Raw genomic sequence first — 23,731 nt, 5'->3', positions numbered from 1 at the left:
ACTGGAAGTGTGTTAACATTAAAGGTGCCATATGTAAGAATGTGGCCAAAAAACGGTTACTACATTCAAATTCAACATACCGAGGTCTTTTAGGTTTCGTTTTCTGACGTAACTGGCAACCCGTGGTTGCTCGGCAGCTGAGACTCTACTAACTGCAATGATTGGTAGATGGCGGTAGGTGGCGCCACATGCCAAAACATGATTTCAAAACATAAACATGATTTGCAGTCTGCAAAATATTTTTTTTAATGCAAATATTTTGGCTGTACTGTTGTTGGTGTGTTCAGTATGTTATATTAACATTATTCCTCAGTCTCTGTGACATATAAGGGGGATTTTATGGCCAGTTGATTTAGATTTATTACATAATGCATGTTTAAGGAGCCTGACGACAACCTGTGTCAACATGATTCCACATGAAGGTGATTATGAACAATCAAACATGTTGATACAAGCAACCAAAATCCAAAAACTAGACAAGCGTGACAATCAATTTCATGCATGCTTTATCGTCGTCTTGTGTGTTCTCAATTCCCTGGCGCGGGATAAACAAACAAATTTAAAATCTCAATGAGTGACACGTCATGACCTCCTGGATTCTGACTGTTGACCTCAGAGTCTCAGGTACGCCACCTGAAAAAGAAAAAATAAATTTATACAGTATATAGAGACATAAAATCAAATTAAAATACATTACTTTGTTACATATCCAGTTTGAACTGAAAAGCTGGTTTTGAATAATGTAAATTATTAGAAAGAGAACTAGACTTTTGCACCTTCTCTGTTTCCAGGCTTGGGAAAATCCTGACTGTGACCAGTCACAGGGTAACTCAGTACAAGGGGTGCTCTTACTGGCTGTTCTGCTCAGCAGCTGCTTGGAAGTATCGCTATTCCAGCATCGGCAACAACAGACTACACTACAAAGCAAATCTAAAAAGGAGCTGGGAGTTGAAAATAGAATCAAACAGTAAATGTCAAAAAAACTGCTCCACTATGGATTGAGCATTGCAAAGATAAAGATGTTACCTCAGCTCACCCTATATTGCATATCAAGCACCCATGCTCATGTAGTGGCAGAAGCTTCCATCCCAAAACATCAGTAAGTAATGACCTGGGGATAAGGACTGTACAATCAACTATTTTCCCCAGTTAGAATGTAGATTTTTGCTGCCAAAAGCACAGCTGTAATCAATCTCACTGGTCTGCTGATCAGCACCGCAACACATTATTTGTTGCTGTTGAACACCTTTAAACACTTGGAAAAAAACACAGGTGGTGGTGGAGTTTTAATCAATTAAAAAAAATATAAAAAAACACACATTCAGAGAAACAAAGCCCAGAAAAAAAGAGAGTCAGAACTTCTCTCTCTCTCTGTCTCCCTCTCTCTCCATCCATCTGCTATTCCTGGGTTTCTGCCTGCTGCAGACAATGACTGTGCTCCTCCTAAGGCTCTATATTGGGATGATGGATGAGAGCCTTTGCCTCACTCAAGGCTCTGCCTTCTCCATTCCTATGCCAATGCCTTCTCGCCGCACAAGTTACCGAGCTTGTTCTGCTGTTGAGCAAAAACACACTTAAACAAAACTTGTGTTGAGTTGTGCAGCTGCTGCTCTGGAGTGTGAATGAATGAAACCTGGACTTCATATTAATTTAAAACTTAAACTTGAACTTATCTAGCACTTATTATTTCTTTCCTCCTGGTGATCTCTCTCTGCGCTGTAACTCTAATGATGTCGCCGGTTAAAAACTGATTTTCCTTTTACCGTTTTCCCGTTTCCTTGTAACCTTAATATGCAGATCACTTACTTAAGTTATTTTGGATAACATCATCTGCCATATGACTAAATGTAACTAGAAGACTATATACTTTAAATCTTAAAATAAATCTTAAAATAACTGTAATATCAAAATACTCTATTTTGAAGTTCTGGAAAACATTTGTCAGACAATAATCTGGAGTTTAAGAAAACCCACGTAAGCAGTTCAATCTCTGACTGGAACAGATCACCTGTTTCCAGGTAAGCTCTACCCATACCGACTGTCAAAGTTCAGCAGAAAACACTTCAGGCGACAGAAGCTCAGTGGTAGAGCGAGTTGAAGGTTGTGGGTTTGATTCCCAGCAAGACACTTTAAGGAATACTTCATCGATTTTGCATTTAGCTTAGTAATACTTGAATAGGGGTAGCATTTTTGAAAAAATAGGCTTCCCAACCTCAGTTTCCCCGGAGTTGAAATATATCTTCATTCTTTTTTTTGTTACGTGCCAAGCAGATTCCACACTTTGTAGATTACCTCATTCCCAGAATGTAAACAGTGTCCACCATCTTTGCTAACAGGTACGCTAACAGGGCTGAGTGTCACTGGTTGGAATTAAAAAAAAGAATTAAGATATTTTTCAACTCAGGGGAAACTGAGGTTGGGAAGCCCAATTTTTAATACTACCCATATTCTAGTAATACAAAGCTAAATGCAAATCAGTGACATATTCCTTTAACCCCACGTTATTTGTGACGGCTGTGGTGGCAGCGTGTGAATGAGCATGAAAGATGAGTGATAGAAAAGGCACTGCACATCTATATGATGTATGAAAAGTGTGAGTAAATGGCACAACTGTAGTGTAAAGCAGCTTCGAGTGGTCACCAAGACTAGAAAAGCGCGCTATATAAATACAGGCCATTTACCATTTTACTTGACAATGAACTGCTATGGGTGGAAAAAGAGTCACAGAGCGTTCCCTGGTACTGTACCGCGACCTTGCTGGACATTTCTAACACGTCTGACAATTCAGTCAATAAATATGACAGGTGGAGTTGGCAGCGCTGCTAATTTTGGAATAGAGGAGGTTCCATGACTGTGCCACGTCGACTGTGAACTTCAAGCTCCATCCCAGCTGGCTGACGGCCTGACTGCAAGGACAAATCAAGAACACAAACCTGCGTTTGATCAGGAAGACTCACCAGATTATTGTAAAAAAAACTAAAAAAAAACTACATGAAAGTCTTTAGAGTGGCGGGGCTCACTGACAGTAAACCTGCCCACAAACACTGGAAGACGACATGTCTCAGGTTGTAACAGCTCTTTGATCTCACTGGAATTCTTTTGAGGTTCAGCACAGTGAAATATACATTACATTACAGCTGTAGCAAGACAGTACCTTTGATAGTTTTATTTTCCATCGCTATACACAAGCTCTTTAATTGAGGGGACTTTACAGAGTGTCTAGGTGTTAAATGGCACTGAGACAATGACATGAGGCTTATGTTAAGGAGCATGCACGCACGCATGTGCGCGCACACACACTTTGATGCTCGCTGCCTGGGACTCTGTTATCATAACACTCCAAATTTAGCAAGCCGCACAGAGAATATTGCTTCCCACGAGAAGATGGAGAGACGGTAAGAAGTGTGAAAAGTAGAACATGCTTAGCCCGAAAATTAAACTCAAAGGAGCATCCTGCAATTCAAGCAGATACAAGACCAGACAAGCAAATAATCTTGGCGCAAAGAACAAACCCACTGATCCAGACAATGATGAACTTTATCATTACCCTTTGGCATGTGTCCACGCCACCTCACAGACAGATGATCCACATAAAGAAAAAAGGGACCACAATGATCTTGTGCCTCCGAAATGCTGAGATTTCAAAAGCTCCTATTACTACAACAGATTACCACAAGAAGCCATTACATGCAGCCGTCAGCAAGTTATTATGAGATTCAATGTCTCATAGGCCAGGATAAAAAATAATAATAATTTCATAAAACTAAACCCTCACAAGTCTTTTCCCAGTGGTTTTATCTGTAAACCAAGACGGATTGTGCAGAGGATCAACAAAAACAGATCATCTACGTATGCGTGTGTGCGTGCATGCACTGAGACAAAATCTATATTATGTCCAATGAAGGGCAATCTTAACACGTCAGCATCAAAAGGCATTTTGGACAATGCTATGCTTCCAACTTTGTGGCAACAGTTTGAGGTTTGACAAGTTTGGTGTGGGAGATCGAGTGCAAAACGCGGGAACAACTCCATATTGAAGTACTTCATATGCATTTTAATACATCATTACAGTCCCTGCTGTGTAATGGTCAGGCATCCAAATAGAGTCCATAGAGAGTAACAGCATCAACCTAACACTATAACATTTACCTTTTTCTGGAGAACAGAACATTGTGCCATTGTATCATCAAGCAGAGAAACATAAACACAAAGAGAGAATAGTCTAACAGTATCTGATACCCCCCCCCCCCCCTCGCATTCATTTGTCCACGTGCACTGAATCGCGACGCTAGCATCGTGGTGGAAGTAATTTATTTGGACAAAGTGCAGTCGCTCCTGTTGTGATGCTGTGAGATTTTGCTCTCAGACTGAGGCTGTGATGTTGTGATTGATGCAGGGCCACAGTTTTTCCTTGTAAAAAATGCTGGATCAGATTTTGAATATGTCTCTGTGTGTGTCTGTGTGGAGGAGATTAATGAGGGACAGGGGGAGGGAGGTGGGTGAGGAGAAGGGAAGCGGGGGTCTGTTCCCGGGTTTGACAGTGACACTTGGAGCTGGAATTACTTTACAGCCCATTACATCACTGGCATGCCCAGAGATGGAGACAAGAATCGCAGCAGCGCAGACGACACTAGACTTTCCACAGGCAGCGTAATAACTAGCTGGTTTATGGGGCAGACCTCGATCTGCTCACAGGGATTCAAATCAAAACATTTCAACTATGTCACTGTGCTGTGATTGATGGGATGCCAACGTTCTTATAAAGCATTGAGACAAATTAAACAAACTAATTTATTATTTGACACTTGAGGGTCTAAATCTCTTGTAAGAAAAGCTAGAATCACAGACCATAGGTTGTATCTTTCTGAAGACCAATGCAGTTTTAGCCTTAACAGATGATTCCAGGCTCAGTCCGGTCCAGATTGTAAGAATGAGTGCTATCTAATGGTGAGAAAGATTGTAGCAAACTGAGGACTCGTCTGCTGCAAAAAACAAGAAATGGACCGATCAGATTTAAAAAAAAAAGCCTTGGGTTGAGACAACCAATCCTTAGGTCATTCTGATTACCTAGACTATAATGAAAGTCACAACAATAGCAAACAGACTGCAGGCTTGTACAAGTTCGACAAGAAGAGGAAAAGCTGGACTAGTGCTTCTCCAGGTTGGAAGCATACATAGTTGTTATCATACATAAGCTGTGCTTAGCTCTTCTAACTCTCCTCTAAAGGTTTGTCGCACCTGTAATTATGCACTTTCATCATCACTTAATAGACCCTTTTAACTTGTCACAGCACCAAATGCACATCTCTTGCTAACGACTTAAACTAAAATCCAGCTCTGTGATGGTGTAAAGAGTAAAGCAGTAAAGCCAGTGAACCAAGGCCCAGGAACTAGTTAGCCTGAATGCAATTGCACCTGTGCTTGTCCTGCTGTTACATGTCATCATCTGCAAAAAATTGGGGTTAATGCATGATGTGTGAGCACAGCTCTGCTTTACTTCAACCTGACCAGAGATCAAATCAGCCAGAATAAGAGAAAACATCTGTGTACGTATGTGTGTGTGTTGGGTTTTTAATATCACTATTAGAAAGTATCTGTTCCAAATGAGTGATTTTAAATTGCAGAGTTTAAGCCACGGGATCCGGTCTGAGCTTATCGCCACTCGCACTGTTTTTTTCCCCCTAATGAACAGCGACGATGTTAGTGAGTAAAATTGTATCATAGCCTCTTCTTGTGCAGTACATTTCCCAAACTTGTTAACACAATACACATTTTCCCATTAAATGAGGTGGAAGTGAGATTGAACAGAGATGCCATCATCTCCTCTCAGGCTGGTTATTGCAGGCAACAGTATAAAAACCATGGCTCGTACCACCCTCCCTTCTTTGTTCCATTTCCTCGCACGCATCTTCATGTCATCGTCTCCATCCATTCTCTCTTTCTCTGATCATTATAAGCTTCCCCACTGCCATTCCATAGCTCCCACTTCTGGTTGCTTTTTCTTCAAACCATGAATTCTGAGGAGCTCTCAGGCCATGTCCAGTAACTCTAGATGGCTATAGGATCACATTACCTTCCTGTCCTCTGTCGCCTATAGTTCGAGAGGCTTCTACTGTCAGGGTGTTGGAGTGTGTCAATTTATCACACTCTTTTTCCTGCTCTAACCACCAGAAAGATACCATGTCCCGTTTCTGGTTTCCCTTTATCTCAAAGCCATTTCCATTTCATCATAGCCTGATTCCAAAAACACCTCCACACCTACCACTTCTCATGATGTTTTCTCTGAAAACAATAATACAACTTATCATTTGACCAGTGTGTCAGAGAGAGAGAGAGAGGAGAGAACAAAATAGTCTGGAATTTACAATAGTTTCTCATCTGGAGGGGCTCAGTAAGTGACAGTGAAACGACAGAAAGCATTTTAAAGTTTGAGGTACAAAAACCCTTTTACAACAGGAAAGTGTAGCAGAAATTAAAAAAGCAATCTGTTTGGCAGTGAACCCTCTGTTCCATACTCCACATCCTCTGAGGAGGACATACTGTTGATTTTCTCCTTCGAAATTGTGTTATTACAAAAGGAACAGATCACAGATGGAAGTGAAATAACACCACAGTTTCAGTTTCATTTCACTTGATGTGATTTTAGAAAGTCGACATCTCATGCACAGTGGTTTTTGAATGATTATCGTATACAAGGGCACGCACATCAAAAAGAAAAGTAAATTGCAGTTATCGGAGTGGAACTAATATTCTGTACATTAAAGACTTGGCATCGGATCAGTGCACAGATTTGCGTACTTGCTGATGCCTGATCGAGTATTTTCTGCAATATTGGAGACATTTCCCATACTGGTATCTAAAAGACTTATATTTCTCTTGAATACATGCAGTTTATTTGTTATTAAAGGACTCATATTATACCCTATTTCTCCAAGTTCAACTAGTTTCCTGGTGTCCTAATGAACATGTCTGTGACATGCTTTGGTCAAAATATCATAAGGATGAAGCACCACAGCAGTTCAATCACCTTTCCAAAACAGCCCTGTTCCGAACACTCTGTTAGGAGTATCTTTTGAGGTCCACCTTAAAAAAAAAAAGCAAAATAAAACAAAACTTGGGAGCTAACAGCAGTTAGCATTTGGAAAAGTGATCATTTGCAGGCTCTAGCAGGCACATTGCCGTCATATATAACATGTATCCACTGGACAGATAAATCCTCTGAGGCTGGAAGTTTTTGTAGTACTCTGTGCTGCACTGTGGAGCCAAGAATAGAACTTTTCGTGGACTTGGCGGACTTCCGGTTTTTGGATACCGTTGCTCTCGCCAGCACTCTCACATGCTTTACGGACAAAGTGGAGCGCCATGAGACAGCAATTCCAAGAATTCAGCGCATTGTGAAGTCCCAGTGAGCGAGGAAGTCAACATCGCGTGTTTTATCTCCTGTACTTAGACTGAGGAGGACCACAAAAACATGAGTGAGTCATCTTTTTCACACTTTGCCGACTGATAGGGCCTCCAGAGTCCCAAATATACGGATTTAAATTATTAAAAAGTTGATTTAGCATAAAATGTCCCCTTTAAAGCACTGTGCAACTACTGGAAATGAACCAGCTGGAGTTACAGCTGTTGCTGGTAGGTTTTATTAGTTAGTTCATTAAAATTAGCAGACTAAGTTGAACAAAATATGCAGTAAACTAAATTAAAATATGCCCAAATTTGCACCAATAACTTATACTTATGGACATGTTATTTTTCCATTCATTTCAAGTAAGAACATCTTCTTCAGTACAGACTCCCCTGCTTTCGGGCCTACAGCTGAAAACCCCCTGCCTGGGCTCACAACATGAGTTTGCTGCTGCTATACGAGACTCGCTCACTGTACATTATTTCAGCTTTCCTATTCCTCAGCAGACAAAAAAAAAACTTGTTTAAGTGGTGGCAGTCGCTTTCCAAACTTTCGGGGCACGGAGTGGAGGACAATGGTGCTAATTACCCTTGTCACTATGTTTAAAACAGCCAGGAGAATAGAGTTGTCAGCAAAGTTAACGCCTCCTATTTTCTAGTCAAAGGGATTTCCTCGGCAACTCGGGCTAAATATACACGTTTTTGCACATTAACAGGTGAATAGAAGCCGGAATAAAGCTGACAAAAGTGAAAACTTTACATTTTACCTGCATTTGAATATGGAAGGTGAAAGCACTGAATCGTGAAATTGATTAAGGTGGAATAAAACCACTGTCAAGCACGAGTAAATAATGGAAAAGCAAGGTGATGCTCCTAAAAAAAAAAGTGAGAAATGAGTGATTGGCGTCAGCTTAAAGTGTTACTGTTGTGCTGCTCATACAGGTATTAATAAAAGATAAGAATGAGTGAGAGCAGGTAAAGTCACACACAAGACACAGGGTGTGTGCAGTGGATTTGTACTTAAAGGGGTCATATTATACCCCATTTCTCAAAGTTAAGCTAGTTCCCTGGTGTCCTAATGAACATGTCTGTGACATACTTTGGTCAAAATACCATAAGAATGAAGCACCACAGCAGTTCAATCACCCTGCCAAAACAGCCCTGTTCAGAACGCTCTGTTTAGAAGTATCTCTTTAGGTCCACCTTAAAAAAAAGTTGCCAACTATAGGGCCATGAGAGTCCCAAATATAAGTATTTAGATAATTAAAAAGTTGATTTTGCATAATATGTCCCCTTTAAATCATATCATATCTTTGGAAAGTATAGTATGAAGCTAGCGTGACCTTTTACATGAGCTACCCAAGTTAAAGTTTCACTGGCGGATGGTACCAATCCGAATGCGTGTTGTTGATGATGGAACATAAATATTCAAGTGCACACAGCTGGGACTGTTTATAAACAGACAGGACCTTCCTTAAGTTTGTTAAATTTCACCTAACAAATGAAGCAAGCTCTCCTCTCTGGACAGGTCAGGAGTCAAACATAGAGAGATGAGCAACCATTCACTCTCACACTCGCATCTATGCTGAATTTTTAGTCCAATTAACCTCTGCATGTTTTTGGACAGTGGGGGGAAACTGGAAAAGCTGGAGAAAAGCCATGCACACACGCAAACAGAAAGGCCTTTAACCGGGAAAGGAACTGGCAATCTATTTGCTGTCAGGCAACACTGTTATTTTTTTGCAATATTGTACCGGTATCCATATCACCATTAATGTGCAAAAGCTCGAGAACTGCTCGGCTGACAGAAGCAGACTGAGAGGAGCAGTAGCCTGGCTCATTGTGCAGGAACTATGACATTTTTGACCATAAAAACAAGCTAATGTTTGTCAGTAGACCTCCCCAACTCACATACTTTACGTTTAAAAAGGCCATTTCAACCTCCGAAATGATATAATTATGCATCAAAAAAGCCAAGAGTCAGCAGTTCTTCGGGATCATGTGTTGGTGTCACTTGCGGTACACAGCAACTGTCTCACCTCGTAGGATCTCATGTGACGCATCGACCCAGGGAGTGCAGAATTGCTGTCATCTATCACTTGCAGCAGCTCCTCACACACCTTCAGGGGCAGCACCACAGGATGTCCGATGACATTGACCTCCCAACTCGACATAATTCTGAAAACACACGCAACACACACACAGCAGGGGGTGAGTTATAGAGAAACGCCACGTGATTACGCAATCAGGCCAATGCCTGGAAATAGCTGCCGTGCATCTCGTGTTGAAGCATTAGGCCCCTGTCATTTAAATTGAGGCGTTTTCAAGTGTGAACTGGATAACCGGCGATACATACGAGTGGATTGATGGCAAGTGTTTTAGTGTGTGCGCGTGTGTGGAGCAAGAAGACTGAGCTGAAAAGCAAGATGGGGAAAGATTGATGCTGTGTCAGTGTGCAGCGCTGATCCAGTTTGTTTGGGTGACATTTAGCCATCTGTGCACTTCCTTAGAAAAGCAATTCTTCTCAAAGTTTTGGCAGTTCGACGCAAGACATCACACTGAGGGAAGACTGCTGCTTAAGCTTTGTTTACATTACGTGCATGTAGACGTTGCTAATTATAACCACCCAAGAAGAAGGGTCTTCATCAGATTTGTCTGTTTAATTAGCAAAGATGATGGAGTTCCGACATTTTTCAGCCAAACCAGTCTCCATCATAACCATGTGTGCTTGGAGTAGGATGTGATGCATCATTAATTACAATTAATCGTACAGAGGAAAAAATAGGATGTCCATATAATTTTCATTAGACTGGATTTCCGTATCTATGAGCCCTACTACTTTCCATTGTAGCAGACTGTGATGGCGCCTGTGAATTTCTCATAATCGCGTCACTCCCATTAGTGACAAGTGTAATCCACTTAGGCACTGGCTCACTGACTCTCCAACCAATTATTGGCAGTTTCAACAACACACATTGCAACCGCTGGCTGCAGTTGCCTGTCGCCGACTGTATGCCAAATAAGACGGCCACCGTCATGGGTATTTGGCTCCCCAGGCATAACATTTAATTTAAAAATGTCAGAGATGAGTAATGAAGGATGAATGGTAAATTATGTAGGGGGGAGGGGGGAGACAGAAGCGTGAGTAAGACCAGCATTTAGCTTTTGCAAAACTTCAGAGATGTCAGAGGCAATCGCTGCACTGTGGAGCACTTCACAGAGGAGACTCTAATGCGGAGCATGTTTAATAGATGATGAAACACTGGGAATCAACTTCAAGCAGGTTTAAACACGAAATGCTAAGGGATAGGGAGAGGGATAAATTAGCTGGGACAATATTAAATCAGCCAATATTTGCTTGGTGTAGAGTCTCTACTATTCTAAATTGAGGGTCAAGGGAAAATCTGGAGCTGATCACAGCTGACAAACAACAGTTCGCACATATTCACACCGAGAGGCAATGTAGTATAGTCTCCATTTAGCTAAACCCAATCTACGTGTTTGGGTGTGTAGCACCACATATATTTTTTTAATTTACTATCTCATGAGCATATTGACACTCGTTTAATATGAGACGCGTATGTGAAAAGTGAAAACAAGCAGTAACCATGGTAACAGTGGCATGTCACAGACAGGGACACACATACTCAGCACAGCCCAATACATTTTTGTTTCATATTAATGCTGCATGATGTGTATTATTTCGTAGTGAAAATTGTTACTATTTATATTTTTTGGGATCTTAACACACACACACAAATCCAAATCACGATGATTAAGCTGCTTTTTGAGTCTTTAAAAAAAAACAAAGCATATTTTCACATTTGGACGGCAAAAATTTGGCCTCGTGGATTTACGTAGCACTGCATAATTTCACCATATTGCAGTTTTATCACAATATTAATATTAATTCTAATTACTGTGTGTTTCGATTACGGATATTGCACTTGGTCATAATATTGCAATTTCCATTTCATTGCAATCAATTATGCAGCCCCATTTCACATGTAGAAATGGATAATGTTGTGTCAGCACGAAAGTTACCGGGGCATCACTCAGCTTCTAGAGTTCATTATGTTATTTAAATGGACTCTCGCTGCTTTGACAGTGGAGACAAGCCTTTCTCCTTTCATGCGAGCTTTGCCTCTAATTACCCTTTCTCCCGCAGTTAGCCAGTGGGCTTGTCAAAATGTGAGAAAAAACAAAAGTTCCCTGTTCTGCCTTCACTCTCTGACTTCAGGGTGGAAGATGAGGAGGAGGAGGAGGGAAAAAAAATGCTGATGCTGATTCATTGAAAATAATGAGAGTGGAAGGCTCCTCCAAAGGGGTGCTGCTGTACCAAGTGTAGAGAACCACATGCAGCACATCCACCTACACCTCACTGATGCATCACAGCAAGGTACACAGAGCTTCACTCCAGTCAAAACAACATCCCCTGTATGTGCAACAAACATGAATGCGGCTTATGTAACTGACAACTTTGAGATGATAAACACCTTTGATGGCAATCTCATTTGCAAATTACAGGCAATTAGATCTGAGCAGGGACCCTGAGCAAATAAAACCTGCTCGCCAACAAAGTAGTCTTTCATCCCTCCCAGACAGGTTGTGATTGAGGAAAGGAAAGGAAAGGAAAGGTGAAAGGAAGAGATTAAGAAGTTAGTTGAAAACAAAGCATGAAAAAAAAAAAAGGAGAGGCAGTTTTTTGGGGGGGGACTAAGGTGGAGGACATGTGAAGTGTTTTCATTTACTCTCTCTGCTGGGGGCCTGGGTTGGAGCAGACAACATAGAGGACTTTCAGGGCTCCGGCAGCTCTGGGCGATGGACTGTGAAGAGCAGCGGAGCCGACAGACTTCACACCCCCGACACGCGTCTCTGGGACCGACGCTATGATGGAGTCACTGTTCAGCAGCCAGAGCTGCAGAAGAAGCAGAGACAGGTCACTTAACACTTGAGAGGTACACATGCTCCGCGTCACACGCCAGTGGGATCATCCTCCGTCAAACAAGCTCAACGCAGCCACTCATGTCGACAGAGGTCAGGGTGATACTTTACTCGCCTGCACCAAAGTCCAAAGAAAAATAAGATGCTGGCGTTGAGCTGGGTAAGTTTTTGTTACTTTACAAAATTGCGGATTTGACATCATGACCTTGGTGTGGGGGACTGACAGGAAACTCAGTCAGTTGAGAGAAAAGGCAGACGAACAAAGAGATACACTCACTGTATATATAGTTTCATTATAATAAGTTTTATTGAATTCTAAATGCACTGTGACAACACCTCAAATCCTGCCGGGATGTTGTTGATTCCGTATGATTACTAGGAATGACAAGTAATCCATCAAGTATGCTTGTTTCTAAACATCAACCCAAAGTGGCACTGTTTTCACACAAATTTCCCCTTGGGAGAATAAAGTGTGTCATGCATTTTGAATAGTATATCCAGTATATTCTTAAAATAACAAAAACATAAGCTGATAAAATGTTTATTACTCCAGCCTCTCTCAGCTCAGGGAGCATGCATAGCTGTACGAAAGACGCTGACTCATGCAAACACACTTTAACAAACCTAAACTATCTATTAAAGTTTTAAAAAATGACTTCCCAAGTGAGACATGTTGCACATACTATACAACAGGGGTCACCAACGTGGTGCCCGCGGGCACCTGGTAGCCCGCGGGCGCTCACTTCACTTCACCTCACTTGCATGTATCCATATGATGGCTCAGTAAAATATCTTTGATATTGTTAATAAAAACTGATAATCGTTAGGAGTAAGCACTGGAATGAATGTGTATGCAGTTGAATGCATAATATTAATCATTTAAATGGTAAACAAACAAAAAAATGTTAATGTGGTAGCCCTCCATATTATTTTTTACCCTTAAGGTAGCTCTCATCTCAAAAAGGTTGGTGACCCCTGCTATACAACATATACACTATACATACATAACATATTCCAGGTGCTTTATTATCAATTGTGTATTATTTCACCTTAAAAATGTTCAATTTGGGTAATGCATTTCCACATACTGGATTTTATTTAAGAAAATATGTAAAAACCCAGTCTGATTACTATTCTCATACAACTGTGGAGTTTGTACAATTAATAAAATTGAATATCTGCTAAACAAAAGGGCTAACGAGTGTTTCGGCCTCCACTGATGTGACGCAGGGTTTTTAATGATGTATTTAAATGAGAATTCGCTCCATTTTGGTATAAATTCACATAATAATTTCAAATAAATGAAGCATGTTTGATGTCCACTAGTTTAAACTCTGCTACAAACACAGTCTGCATAACATGTACACTCTTGGAAATAAGGGTTCCAAAAGGGTCCTTCTACAAGGGCTTAGGTTCTACCTGGAACCATTTGCTTCTGAAAAACTTTCCCGAAGAAAGGGTTTTTCAAGGGTTCTTGGTAACACTAATGGTTCCAGTAAGAACCATTTTGATCCAGAGACCCCTTTAAAACCTCTTTCCTGAATAAAAGGTTTTAAAAGGGTTCTTGGTGGAACCCACCAAAAGGGTTCCAAGTGGAACCTTTATAGAAAGATTCTACCTGGAGCCAAAAAGGGTTCTCCTATGAGGACAAGCCGAAGAACCTTATATGGTTCTACTTAGCACTTTTATTTCTAAGAGTGTACATGCAAATGGTCCCACTGTTCCATTCATATCAGTACAGGTTATTAAAAAAAATATATAGATACACATGTTCTTAAAATACTGTCCAGGAATAAACGCATCAGACAAGTGCAATCTGATTTTATTACAGCTGAGTGTTTGTGTTGCTTTTGTAAGAGCTGCTTGTAATAATCCATGTCAAGCTGATTTTTAAAGGAGCTCAATTCTTGGCCGTGCCTCAAACAAATCACAGTCAATCAGCTCATTACATTGCCTCAAGAACCCGACATATCACTCGTTCCCATTTCTGAAATGACTGATTGGTCTATTTTTAACATTTTACGCAACCTTGTTCTGATGATGTGATTACACTTACCAGTAAGAAGTTTTTCTCATCGGGCGTTTGGACGGAGAAGTGGAAGGAGCTCAGCGTGTTGGACAGCTCCAACAGCCTGGCGGCGACTGTCCTCTCCACGAACAGGGATCTGTCCAAAAGAGACAACCTTCATACATTTGGAATTGAAACCTGTCAACTGTCAGACACAGGAGTGTCAACTCAATGACCTTTGACGAGATGACATGGTTTTCATGCTTTTTTTTCCTCACCTAACACAATAAAAAACAAACCTTTGCACATAAGACTCACACAGGATTTAGAAAATGGTATCAATATTGCAGCTCGTCATTGAGTTTATGTACAGTAGCTGCAAACGTGGTCGATAAAACAACACACAGATGCTTGAGAGATTCAGAATTCAGAAGTAAAAAATTGGGAAAGTGCCATTATTATTATTAAAGACTCTGCAAAGCAAATTCAGAGGTTCAGAGAAAATAGTGGCTTAGAACATGTGAAAAAAATTGTGCAATAAAGAATTATGACGTGAAGAATCAAAACTGTTTCTCTTCAGTCGTCTGTGCAGGATTTTTCCGCGTATCTAAAAAAATATAGCTCATAACTTTCCTCAAGCGTTCTAAAAACGATATAAAAACCTGTGGTGCACTTCATGAACGCTTTGCCTGTTTGCTCATGAGTAACTGCACCTGCTCCTACACTCGGGTAAAAAACACACAGAAAAGCTCCGTCACTTTATATAAAAAAATCCTACAGATGAGGAAATTAAGTGGAGGAGAAGAGGTGCAGACTCCTGCTGTGAGGCTGCAGGTGCTGCTGATAAAGAGGGAGACGGGGAGAGAGAGGGTGGAGCACTGCTGCTAAACTAACTCTGCATCTGTGCAATATGTCGTTAAACTACCACTGAAATGTTGAAAATGTCGGTTCTCTACTTGTTACGACTGACGAGTGCAACTTCCCCTCCCCCACAAGTGTGCAAGCTGAAATTTACATGATTTAAAGGGGTATATTATACCCTATTTCTCCAATTTAACCTAGTTCCCTGGTGTCCTAATGAACATGTCTGTGACATGCTTTGGTCAAATTACCATAAGGATGAAGCACTACAGCAGTTCAATGACCCTGCCAAAACAGCCCTGTTAAGAACGCTCAGTTTAGTAGTATCTCTTTAGGTCCATCTTAAAAAAAAAAACTTAAGGGACAGGAAATGACATCAGCCACAGAGGCTACTGGGAGCTAACAGCAGTTAGCATTTCGAAAATTTATAATTTGCAGGCTCTAGCAGAGACATTGCAGTCATATATGTACATGTATCCACCGGACAGATAAATCCTCTCAGGCTGGAAGTTTGTGTAGGACTCTGTGCTGCACTGTGGAGCCAAGAATAGAACTTTTCGTGGACTTTGCTGACTTCCAGGTTTTCGAATACCGTCGCCCTTGCCAGCACTCTCGCATGTTTTACGGACAAAGCGGAGTACTTTTTCACACTTTGCCGACTGATAGGGCCTCCAGAGTCCCAAATACAAGGATTTAAATGATTAAAAAGTTGATTTTGCATAATATGTCCCATTTAAAACCCATTTTTAAGCAACTTTTTAATCACTCAAATTTGGTAAGGTGGTTACACATTTTCCTGTGGGGTGACAAAGTCAGAAGGGATATATATTTCTTATCACTTTACAAGGACTAAAAGCATGAACACAGATGTCGTTTTGCCTCATTCCCTGAAATTTTTTGTTGGACATCGAGTTCTGAGAGCACTTCACTGCTGTGAGAGCCAATAAACATGAACGTGCTCATCGCTCTGTTTTCCTGGTTAATATTATAGACACTGATAGACCACTGACTGAAAAACAAGTGATTTATAGTCCTTGCGCTGATTTAATTAAGTGCAAAAAGAAGATCGAATTTATTGTATAATTTCCCTATGAAAGAGCCAGCAGTTTTACTAATTATCACCACTCAAGCCTTGTATTAAAAACCTGCCTGTCAAGTGAGTCTGTGTCTGTCTTCCTGTCTCCCACCGCGGGCTCCACTACCACCTGTGTGAAGTACAGTTTCAGGATCCCTGTAAGATGTAAGACAAAAAAAAAAAAGGTTCAACTTGAATTGAACGTGACATTTAAGAATGAGAATCTATTTGAACAGTGTGTGTACCTGGTGCAATGGCCTCTCCCAGAACTGAAGAACAGCTCTTACAGTAGACAAAGGCCAGTCGACGGCAGGGTTTCTGTATGGAACAAAGGTAAAAAAAGCAATCAACAATGTACCACTGCTGTTCTCAGTAGCAAGTGGAAGACAGAAGTACGGCAGGTAGATTGTCATTTCTTCCTCTGCTCTTTTCCATTTCTCTCAGTTTCAGTCAAGCACAGACAAAAATCCACTCGTCTATATATAGTGTTAGTGTTAGGACGTAAACTTCACTGATGCAGCAATAAGAGGATCCAACGTCTCAGCGGGGGAGTATACTTTTATGTTACCACTAAAAATCTATTTTTATTTTTTATTTGTATTTTATTACAATATCTTTAGACCATTTTTGTGCTGCGTCACTGCAGGAATGGACTGGGCTAGAATTCAACACAGCAATTCTTACAATAATATAACTTTCCTCAATATCAATACAACAAAGGCTCCGTGTATGATGTTTATGCATTGTAAAAACAAATTTTTAGATGTTTTCCCTCAGACGTACACTACCGTTCAAAGGTTTGGGGTCACCTATACAATTTTTTTGTACAAAGTTTTTGTTTTCCATTAAAAGTCACACTTTTAGTCATCAAAAGAGTTGCAAAATGAATAGAAACTATAGTGAAGACATTGACAAGATTAGAAATAATGATTTTTATTCAAAATAATAATTTTGCCCTTTCGTCAAAGAACCAGCAAAACTGTTTTCAGCCGTGCTAACCTTCACAAGGGTTTTCTAATCATCCACTAGCCTTCTAACGCAATTAGCAAACACAATGTACCATTAGAACACTGGAAATGGGCCTCTATACACCTATGTACATACTCCATTAAAAACAGAGGTTTGCAGCCAGAATAGTCATTTACCACATTAACAATGTATAGGGTGTATTTATATTTAATTTAATGTTATATTCACTGAACAAAAGTGCTTTTCCTTCAAAAATAAGGAAATTTCTAAGTAACCCCAGACATTTGAACAGTGGTGTATTTCAATGTTTCCTTGCTTTTGTGTTTTTCCCATTTGGTCCATCCCAACTGCAGGGAGTAAGTATGTTTTAGGTGGTTATCTTGGTGTCTACGGCACCAAACTATCTCTTCCTGTTGTACAACACTCACCTTTGAATCGTGACTGTCCTCGACGCCGACGTGCCCCACTTCGTCCGTGAGAGTCTGATCACAGCTGTCGTCTCTGTGAAGCAGGAGGAAGGTGTCGCCCACTAAACAGTCCTCGGCTCTGGGCAGCAACTTCTTCTTGTCGGCGAATGGATCCGGGTGGCAACACCAGTCGTCCACAAGGGCGTTCCAGTTGCCATTAGGGAGAGGGAGCACTCGCTTAAACACTCTAAAGAGGGAGAGAAAAAGAAAACTCTCTTTTTTGTGTGTGTATGTGCAAACTGTAGGGATCAGAGTTCTCTGAAAATCAGGAGGTACAAATAAAAATGGGGACACAAATATTGCTGGTTACTAAATGCTCCTTTGTGCTACATCAGCTACGTGCTTATCTTGTCCTTCAGCTGCTTGGAGCTTGTAAACTAATGTTTAGTGAGTTTAGCAGAGCTTTTTTTTCCACCCCACAGAAACAGCTCCCTGTGGCTGGTGATGAGCACGTTGGAGTAGAGTTGCAACTAATGATTATTTTCATCATCAATTAATCTGTCAATTATGTTCTTGATTATATCGAGTACGTGTTTGGTCCGGAAAATGTTGATGGGTCTTTACCAATACATGAAAACTGGATGTTCTCGACTGTTTTCTTGCTTTGTCCCCAAACCAAAACTGATTCAGTTTTAATGATTTCTTTGTTATATAGAGCAAAGAAACAAGAAAATTAATTCCAAAAGATAATATATAAAATAATAATCAAAAAAACCTATTAATTGATTATCAAAATAGTTGATCAATGAATTTAATAATAGTTGCAGCTCTTGATTGAAGCAAGTGCCAATTAATTAAAAACCAATGGAATTCAAGGTGCCAAAAGAACGTTAGCCCACGGTTCTCCTAAGGTTAGTTAGAAACAAACCAAAAACTAACGTTTATAGAATGTTCACTCAGCCTTAGGGAACCAAAAACCCAAACGTTCTCCTGTATTTGCTCTGTGGTCTCCACACAAAGTTCCCATCTGATTGTATTTTTTTATAAAATATATATATATATTTTATTTTATTTATTTTTTTAACAAATAAAAGAGAATGTTCTGAGAACATTGTCCAGAGGTTTGAATGTTTGTATTTCAACAATAATAATCAATAATAGTAATACAAAAAAAATTAAAGTTAATTGTTTTTTTCAATAATTATTATTAAAAATACATATATTCTTTATAATGACATATTAAGTGTCATACCGCTGATAATGTTCTGGTTGAAGGCTGCAGTCTGTGCTGTTGTTCACCTGCGCTCAATACAAATAAAGCATATGAATGGAAACACCTGTCTAAATAAGGTAACACAACCCGACGCGGCAGCACAAACGTGATGTAGTAAAATGGGCTCCTCCCGGAAAGACACAAGCTGACCATAAAAACCTTCATAAAAGGCAGAATCTGCGCTAGGACAAACTGTGTTTGTCTCAGATTATACAAAGACCATTTTGTAGAGGGCAACTTATGATGGGTGCAGGCAACGCAAACATTAATCACTCAAAAACTGCACATATTGTTGCAATACATGCGAAGGCCAAATGTTATTTTGTTGAAAATGTTTGTCCTCACTGCTGCGAGCACCAGACCCCCCCCCCCCAGTGACATTTCTACATTCTTTTCCCAGAGCCGTTTGAAGTTTCGCGCAACTTTTTTCAGGTTATTGCCGAGAAACCCAGCCGCAGGGCAAGGGTCCCGTTAATGCAGCGGCTGCAATTTTCAGCATGTCACATTGCTGAGCAGAGAAAAGTACAAGCTGAAGGCAATAAGAACAATACAACTGTCCGGCTGAAACCACCTCAAGGTAAGAAACACAATTGTTTTTTTCCCCTCTCTTTTAAATGGTTAGTTCAGACCTTCACATCAGACTGACTCTATAACTCTAACGCAGTCAGGCTCACATTTGTGAACTCCAGCTCTAGCTCCATCCATCATTTTTTCTTCCTCAGACTATCACTTCCACCGCTGGGTCACGCCATAAATAAACACTTGGCTCCTCTTCCTGTTGAAAAAAACCCAAACATTTCCACTGATGCTCTTCCCCGCCCATCTGCTGCTCACCTGTCCTCCAGCAACCTGGTCATGCAGCTCTGGCAGTGGAAGCAATAAGTCTCATTTGCCCGGAGTGTCTCCATCACAGTGACAGGAGCCTCTGTGGAGAGCCAAAGGCAACAGAATGAATGATCCACACTAGGAGAAGGGGTAGTAACCTTGTATTACAGAGAACAAAGTTGATAGAATACTGAGGCTGGTGACGGCTGCTTGGCTCAAGAGCAGGCAATCAGGCTAATTTGGTTTTGTCTCACACCAGTAATCAAAGGAAAAAAAATTCTGGAAATGCCACATGATAAAGTGAGCAGCGACTCAGGAGTGAACACTTTAAGACAGGAAATCAATTCCAAACATAAAGGGAGCACTTTTGTGAGTCCAATAACCATCACATGAGGGCCTCTGAATATCCTGAGGTCAAAATCTACACCGTCACCGTCTCAGATGACCAAGTGACTCATTCCAATTAATTCAAAACAGACAGTAAGCTCTAAATAGCAACCAAAAAATACTTTGATCTCCCTCGCAGAGGGACCTTCCACATGTCTGGATGCGTCTCCTCTCTCTCTCCTTGGATATTACCTTCATCTGGGCTCCGTGCAACAGTGATGCGCAGTCTGTAATGCAGCTCCTTATCACAGGATTCTCCCGCCGGCGTGGGAATGCAGGAGCCCTGCTCCAAAGCGACTCCTGCTGGCAAAGCCAGGTTCAGCTCGCCGCGCAGCGTCTGGATGCAGAGCGACGAATCTCCACCTGTCACAACCACATCAGCAGGACGCTTGGCTACAGCTTTTCTGGAGGGCAGACAGCAACACAGGCATTTAACTATGAGAACTAAAGATATACAACACTATACAATAATTAAGCTACTATTTTTTTCAAATCAGTTCATGACAAGTTCATGATATTTCTGACATGTAATGACTTTCTTTGCTGCTCATCAGTTTTACAGATTTGAGTCTGTTGCTTGAATAAAACAAGCAATATGTTTGAAATGAAATGTTTATTCAGTATTTTCACTATGAAAATCAGTTATCATAATCTGCGAAGATTTGTTGTTGTGAATTGTTACGGTGTGGATTTTTCTTTTAGTTTGCTGATTCTTTTTTCTTTCAAATTTCTGACAAAAGTCCATTAAAAGTGAAATAAAAAGAATTCAAGGCGAAATAACTAATCAATAAAAATAAAAATGCATGTATAAAACTGGAAAACTGGTTTCTCATCTTCAATTAGAAAACTGCAGGGATGAATCATCAATGATAAAAATGATTAGTCATCTCAGGTTATGACCCCAGGACTAGAGTTACTGGGTAAGTTTATAGTCCCAGTTCTGCTCATTAAGTAAACCAATCTTCTCCCCTTGTAACTTCTCCAAGACACACGCATTTAGGAGGATCTCGAGATGAATCTCATGTGGTACGGTCATTGTTGAATGTGAAAAAAATGTTTTTGAGTAAAAGCAAAATCATCTAAATGTGACTCCAGATACTGCTCCTCTACTCCTTTTTAAAAATACAATTAACTTGCACAAATAAAACACCACTTCACTCATACGTATGACCTCCAATTTGTGCCGAGTCGTGCTGTCTCGGCTAAAGGAAAGTGAAGAGTAATGACTGAACAAAAATGATGAAGGCCACTGTAGCTGACGGGAACAATGAAGTGAGCAGCTCCTCCGGTTATAGGACAGTACTTTACTCTGACAGTCCCTGTAATTGGTTGTGGAGATGATCTTACGTTTGAGCAGCTTAAAGGTGAAATATGCAATATTCTGCCTCACACAGTATCAGAAAATAAATATTATCAATGTGAATGTAGAGCAGAGTAGTACTGACGAGAGACAATTTGTTACTGGGGCCACCGTTTTGGTTGCCAGTTTGGTCGTTGCATTTGAGCACTGGAAATGCCAGACCCTGAATCAGTTTAATTTCACATCTTTTCATAGCCATGTAAAAAGATATAAAAATAGACAATAACAATAACAACAGTGAGAAAACCAGCACAAGTACATACACACTGGGGGTGTGAATAATAAATAAATTATTCCATTATTAATCGAATACTAATTTAATCGTCAACTATTTTGATAATTGAGTTTTCTGATTTTTCAGCTTCCTAAATGTGAACATTTTCTGTTTTTTTCTCTCTCTACTTAACAAAAAAAATCCTTAAACTGAATCATTTTGGTTTGTGGACAAAATGAGACATTTGAAAACATCATAATTTCCAGGTTTGGTAAACACAGTTCAACCTTTTGTCAACATTTTATGGACCAAACAAGTACTCGATTAATTGTGAAAATAATTGACAGATTAATAGATTATGGACATAATCATGTGTTGCAGCCCTAATACATACATACATATCAGATTATTTGCCATGTCATGTATACATGACTTGTTAACTCTAAGTATCCTGAAAGCGATGAGAGACACAGATGAGATAACAGTTCATCTTAACCTCTCTTCACATAACATCCAATCCTATTTTAGTTGTTGAACACACAGCTATGTAATGTGAGCGAATATTGAGGAGTCCCACAATTCAGTGCAACTTCTCGACAAATCTCTTCAGCTCCATCTAGTGTTATTAAACATGTACTTTCAAATTTCACCAGGTGGAGCAAAGCAACCCATCACTTTGGGCCTGATCTGATTGTTCTGTACATACTATGTACATAGGTATGTAAGTAACATATATTATATATTATTTACATTATGCATTGATAACTAAAAGTTATGATGATGTGGACTTCACCGTGTGAAGTCAAGATACACTGAGAGAAGTCCATGAGTTTCTGGTTATTATGTGACCATGGCAGAGTTTCATTTACACACTGCATCAATGATAGATTCGATTAGATGACTGTAGATTAGATTAGAATTTATTTACACTTTAACACTTGTGGGGAAATCCACTTCTTACAGTAGCAATAGGACAGATTAGAAAGGTGACATGAATAAAAAAGAGGAATGGAATAAGAGAAAATGAAGAAGAATTGAAAAGGCAAAAATAGTATAAGTATAGTTGTAGGGCTCCAATGGTGATTCTATTATTATTTAATTAATACATTAATCGTCATTTAGTAATGATAATTGATTTCTTTTTATAATTAAAACTGAATAATTTTGGTTTGTGGATAAAACCACTGATGGAGATTTTTCAAAACTCTCTCACATTTTACGGAACCACACAATTACTCGATTCATCGAGAAAATAATCGAGATTAATCGATTATGAAAATAATCGTTAGTTGCAGCCCTAGATATTTGCCTCATTTACACATATCTGACAATGCACAGGTTCATTAAGTAGGGAACTAGTTATACGTTATATCGTGTTTCACACAGAAAGGTTATAAAATAAGATGGAGATGATGATGACGAGGATGCAGTAATGAAACACTGCGATAATAACTTCTGTAACACACCATAAAAGAAGAAGCTACTTATTATGCTAACTTAGCTACTTAGCTTAGCTAGCATAGCTGCACTAATACTGTCAGTACAGATAACAACGTTACCAAACTGTTACCGAATAAAATAAGTCGTTTTAAAAACAATAATAGTCACCCGACAATGAGGAGTCCACTCTGCAGCCTTTTTCTCAGCTCTAAAAACACCTCCAGCACGTGTGTTGTGCCTGTTTCCTCCACGTCTGCCATTCAGTCAGCGTAAATATTAACGATAATCTGTGAACATATGATCCAATAATCGAAACTCCGTTTAACTGGGTGTGTTTGGATTGTGTGTCACTCTCAGGGGGAAAGAAAAGGACGCACGGGTGAATGTATCTCCTTTCTAAAGAGGTTCATGCATTCAGATGTTGGTACATCAAGTCTGCAGCAGCGTGACGATACCAAACCGGTGTGAAGTACGACTTTGTTAGACAGAGGCCACATCCGGTTACGTGTTTCAAAATAAAATAAATTTTTCTATTTACCATTTTTTTATGTCATGTTAAATTTT

At 40.0% G+C, this 23,731-nt stretch overlaps 1 protein-coding gene across 1 annotated transcript; it reads right to left on the bottom strand.

Moving 5' to 3' along the window:
* Positions 1–9,401: 9,401 nt before the first annotated feature.
* On the bottom strand, positions 9,402–23,427 carry ube3d (ubiquitin protein ligase E3D; the record flags this gene model as incomplete). Its single annotated transcript, XM_083897798.1, has 9 exons — positions 9,402–9,582; positions 12,156–12,322; positions 14,405–14,513; positions 16,367–16,448; positions 16,538–16,610; positions 17,690–17,915; positions 19,776–19,866; positions 20,346–20,557; positions 23,336–23,427. 9 exons carry the CDS (start codon positions 23,425–23,427, stop codon positions 9,402–9,404), a joined length of 1,233 nt encoding a protein of 410 aa, XP_083753924.1.
* Between the last annotated feature and the right edge of the window lie 304 nt (positions 23,428–23,731).

This window comes from Microchirus variegatus (genome assembly GCF_963457635.1).
Source record: "Microchirus variegatus genome assembly, chromosome: 1".
NCBI classification, from domain to species: Eukaryota; Metazoa; Chordata; class Actinopteri; order Pleuronectiformes; family Soleidae; genus Microchirus; species Microchirus variegatus.
Note: the sequence above shows the minus strand (reverse complement) of the source record. Positions and strands in the feature narration are given on the sequence as shown.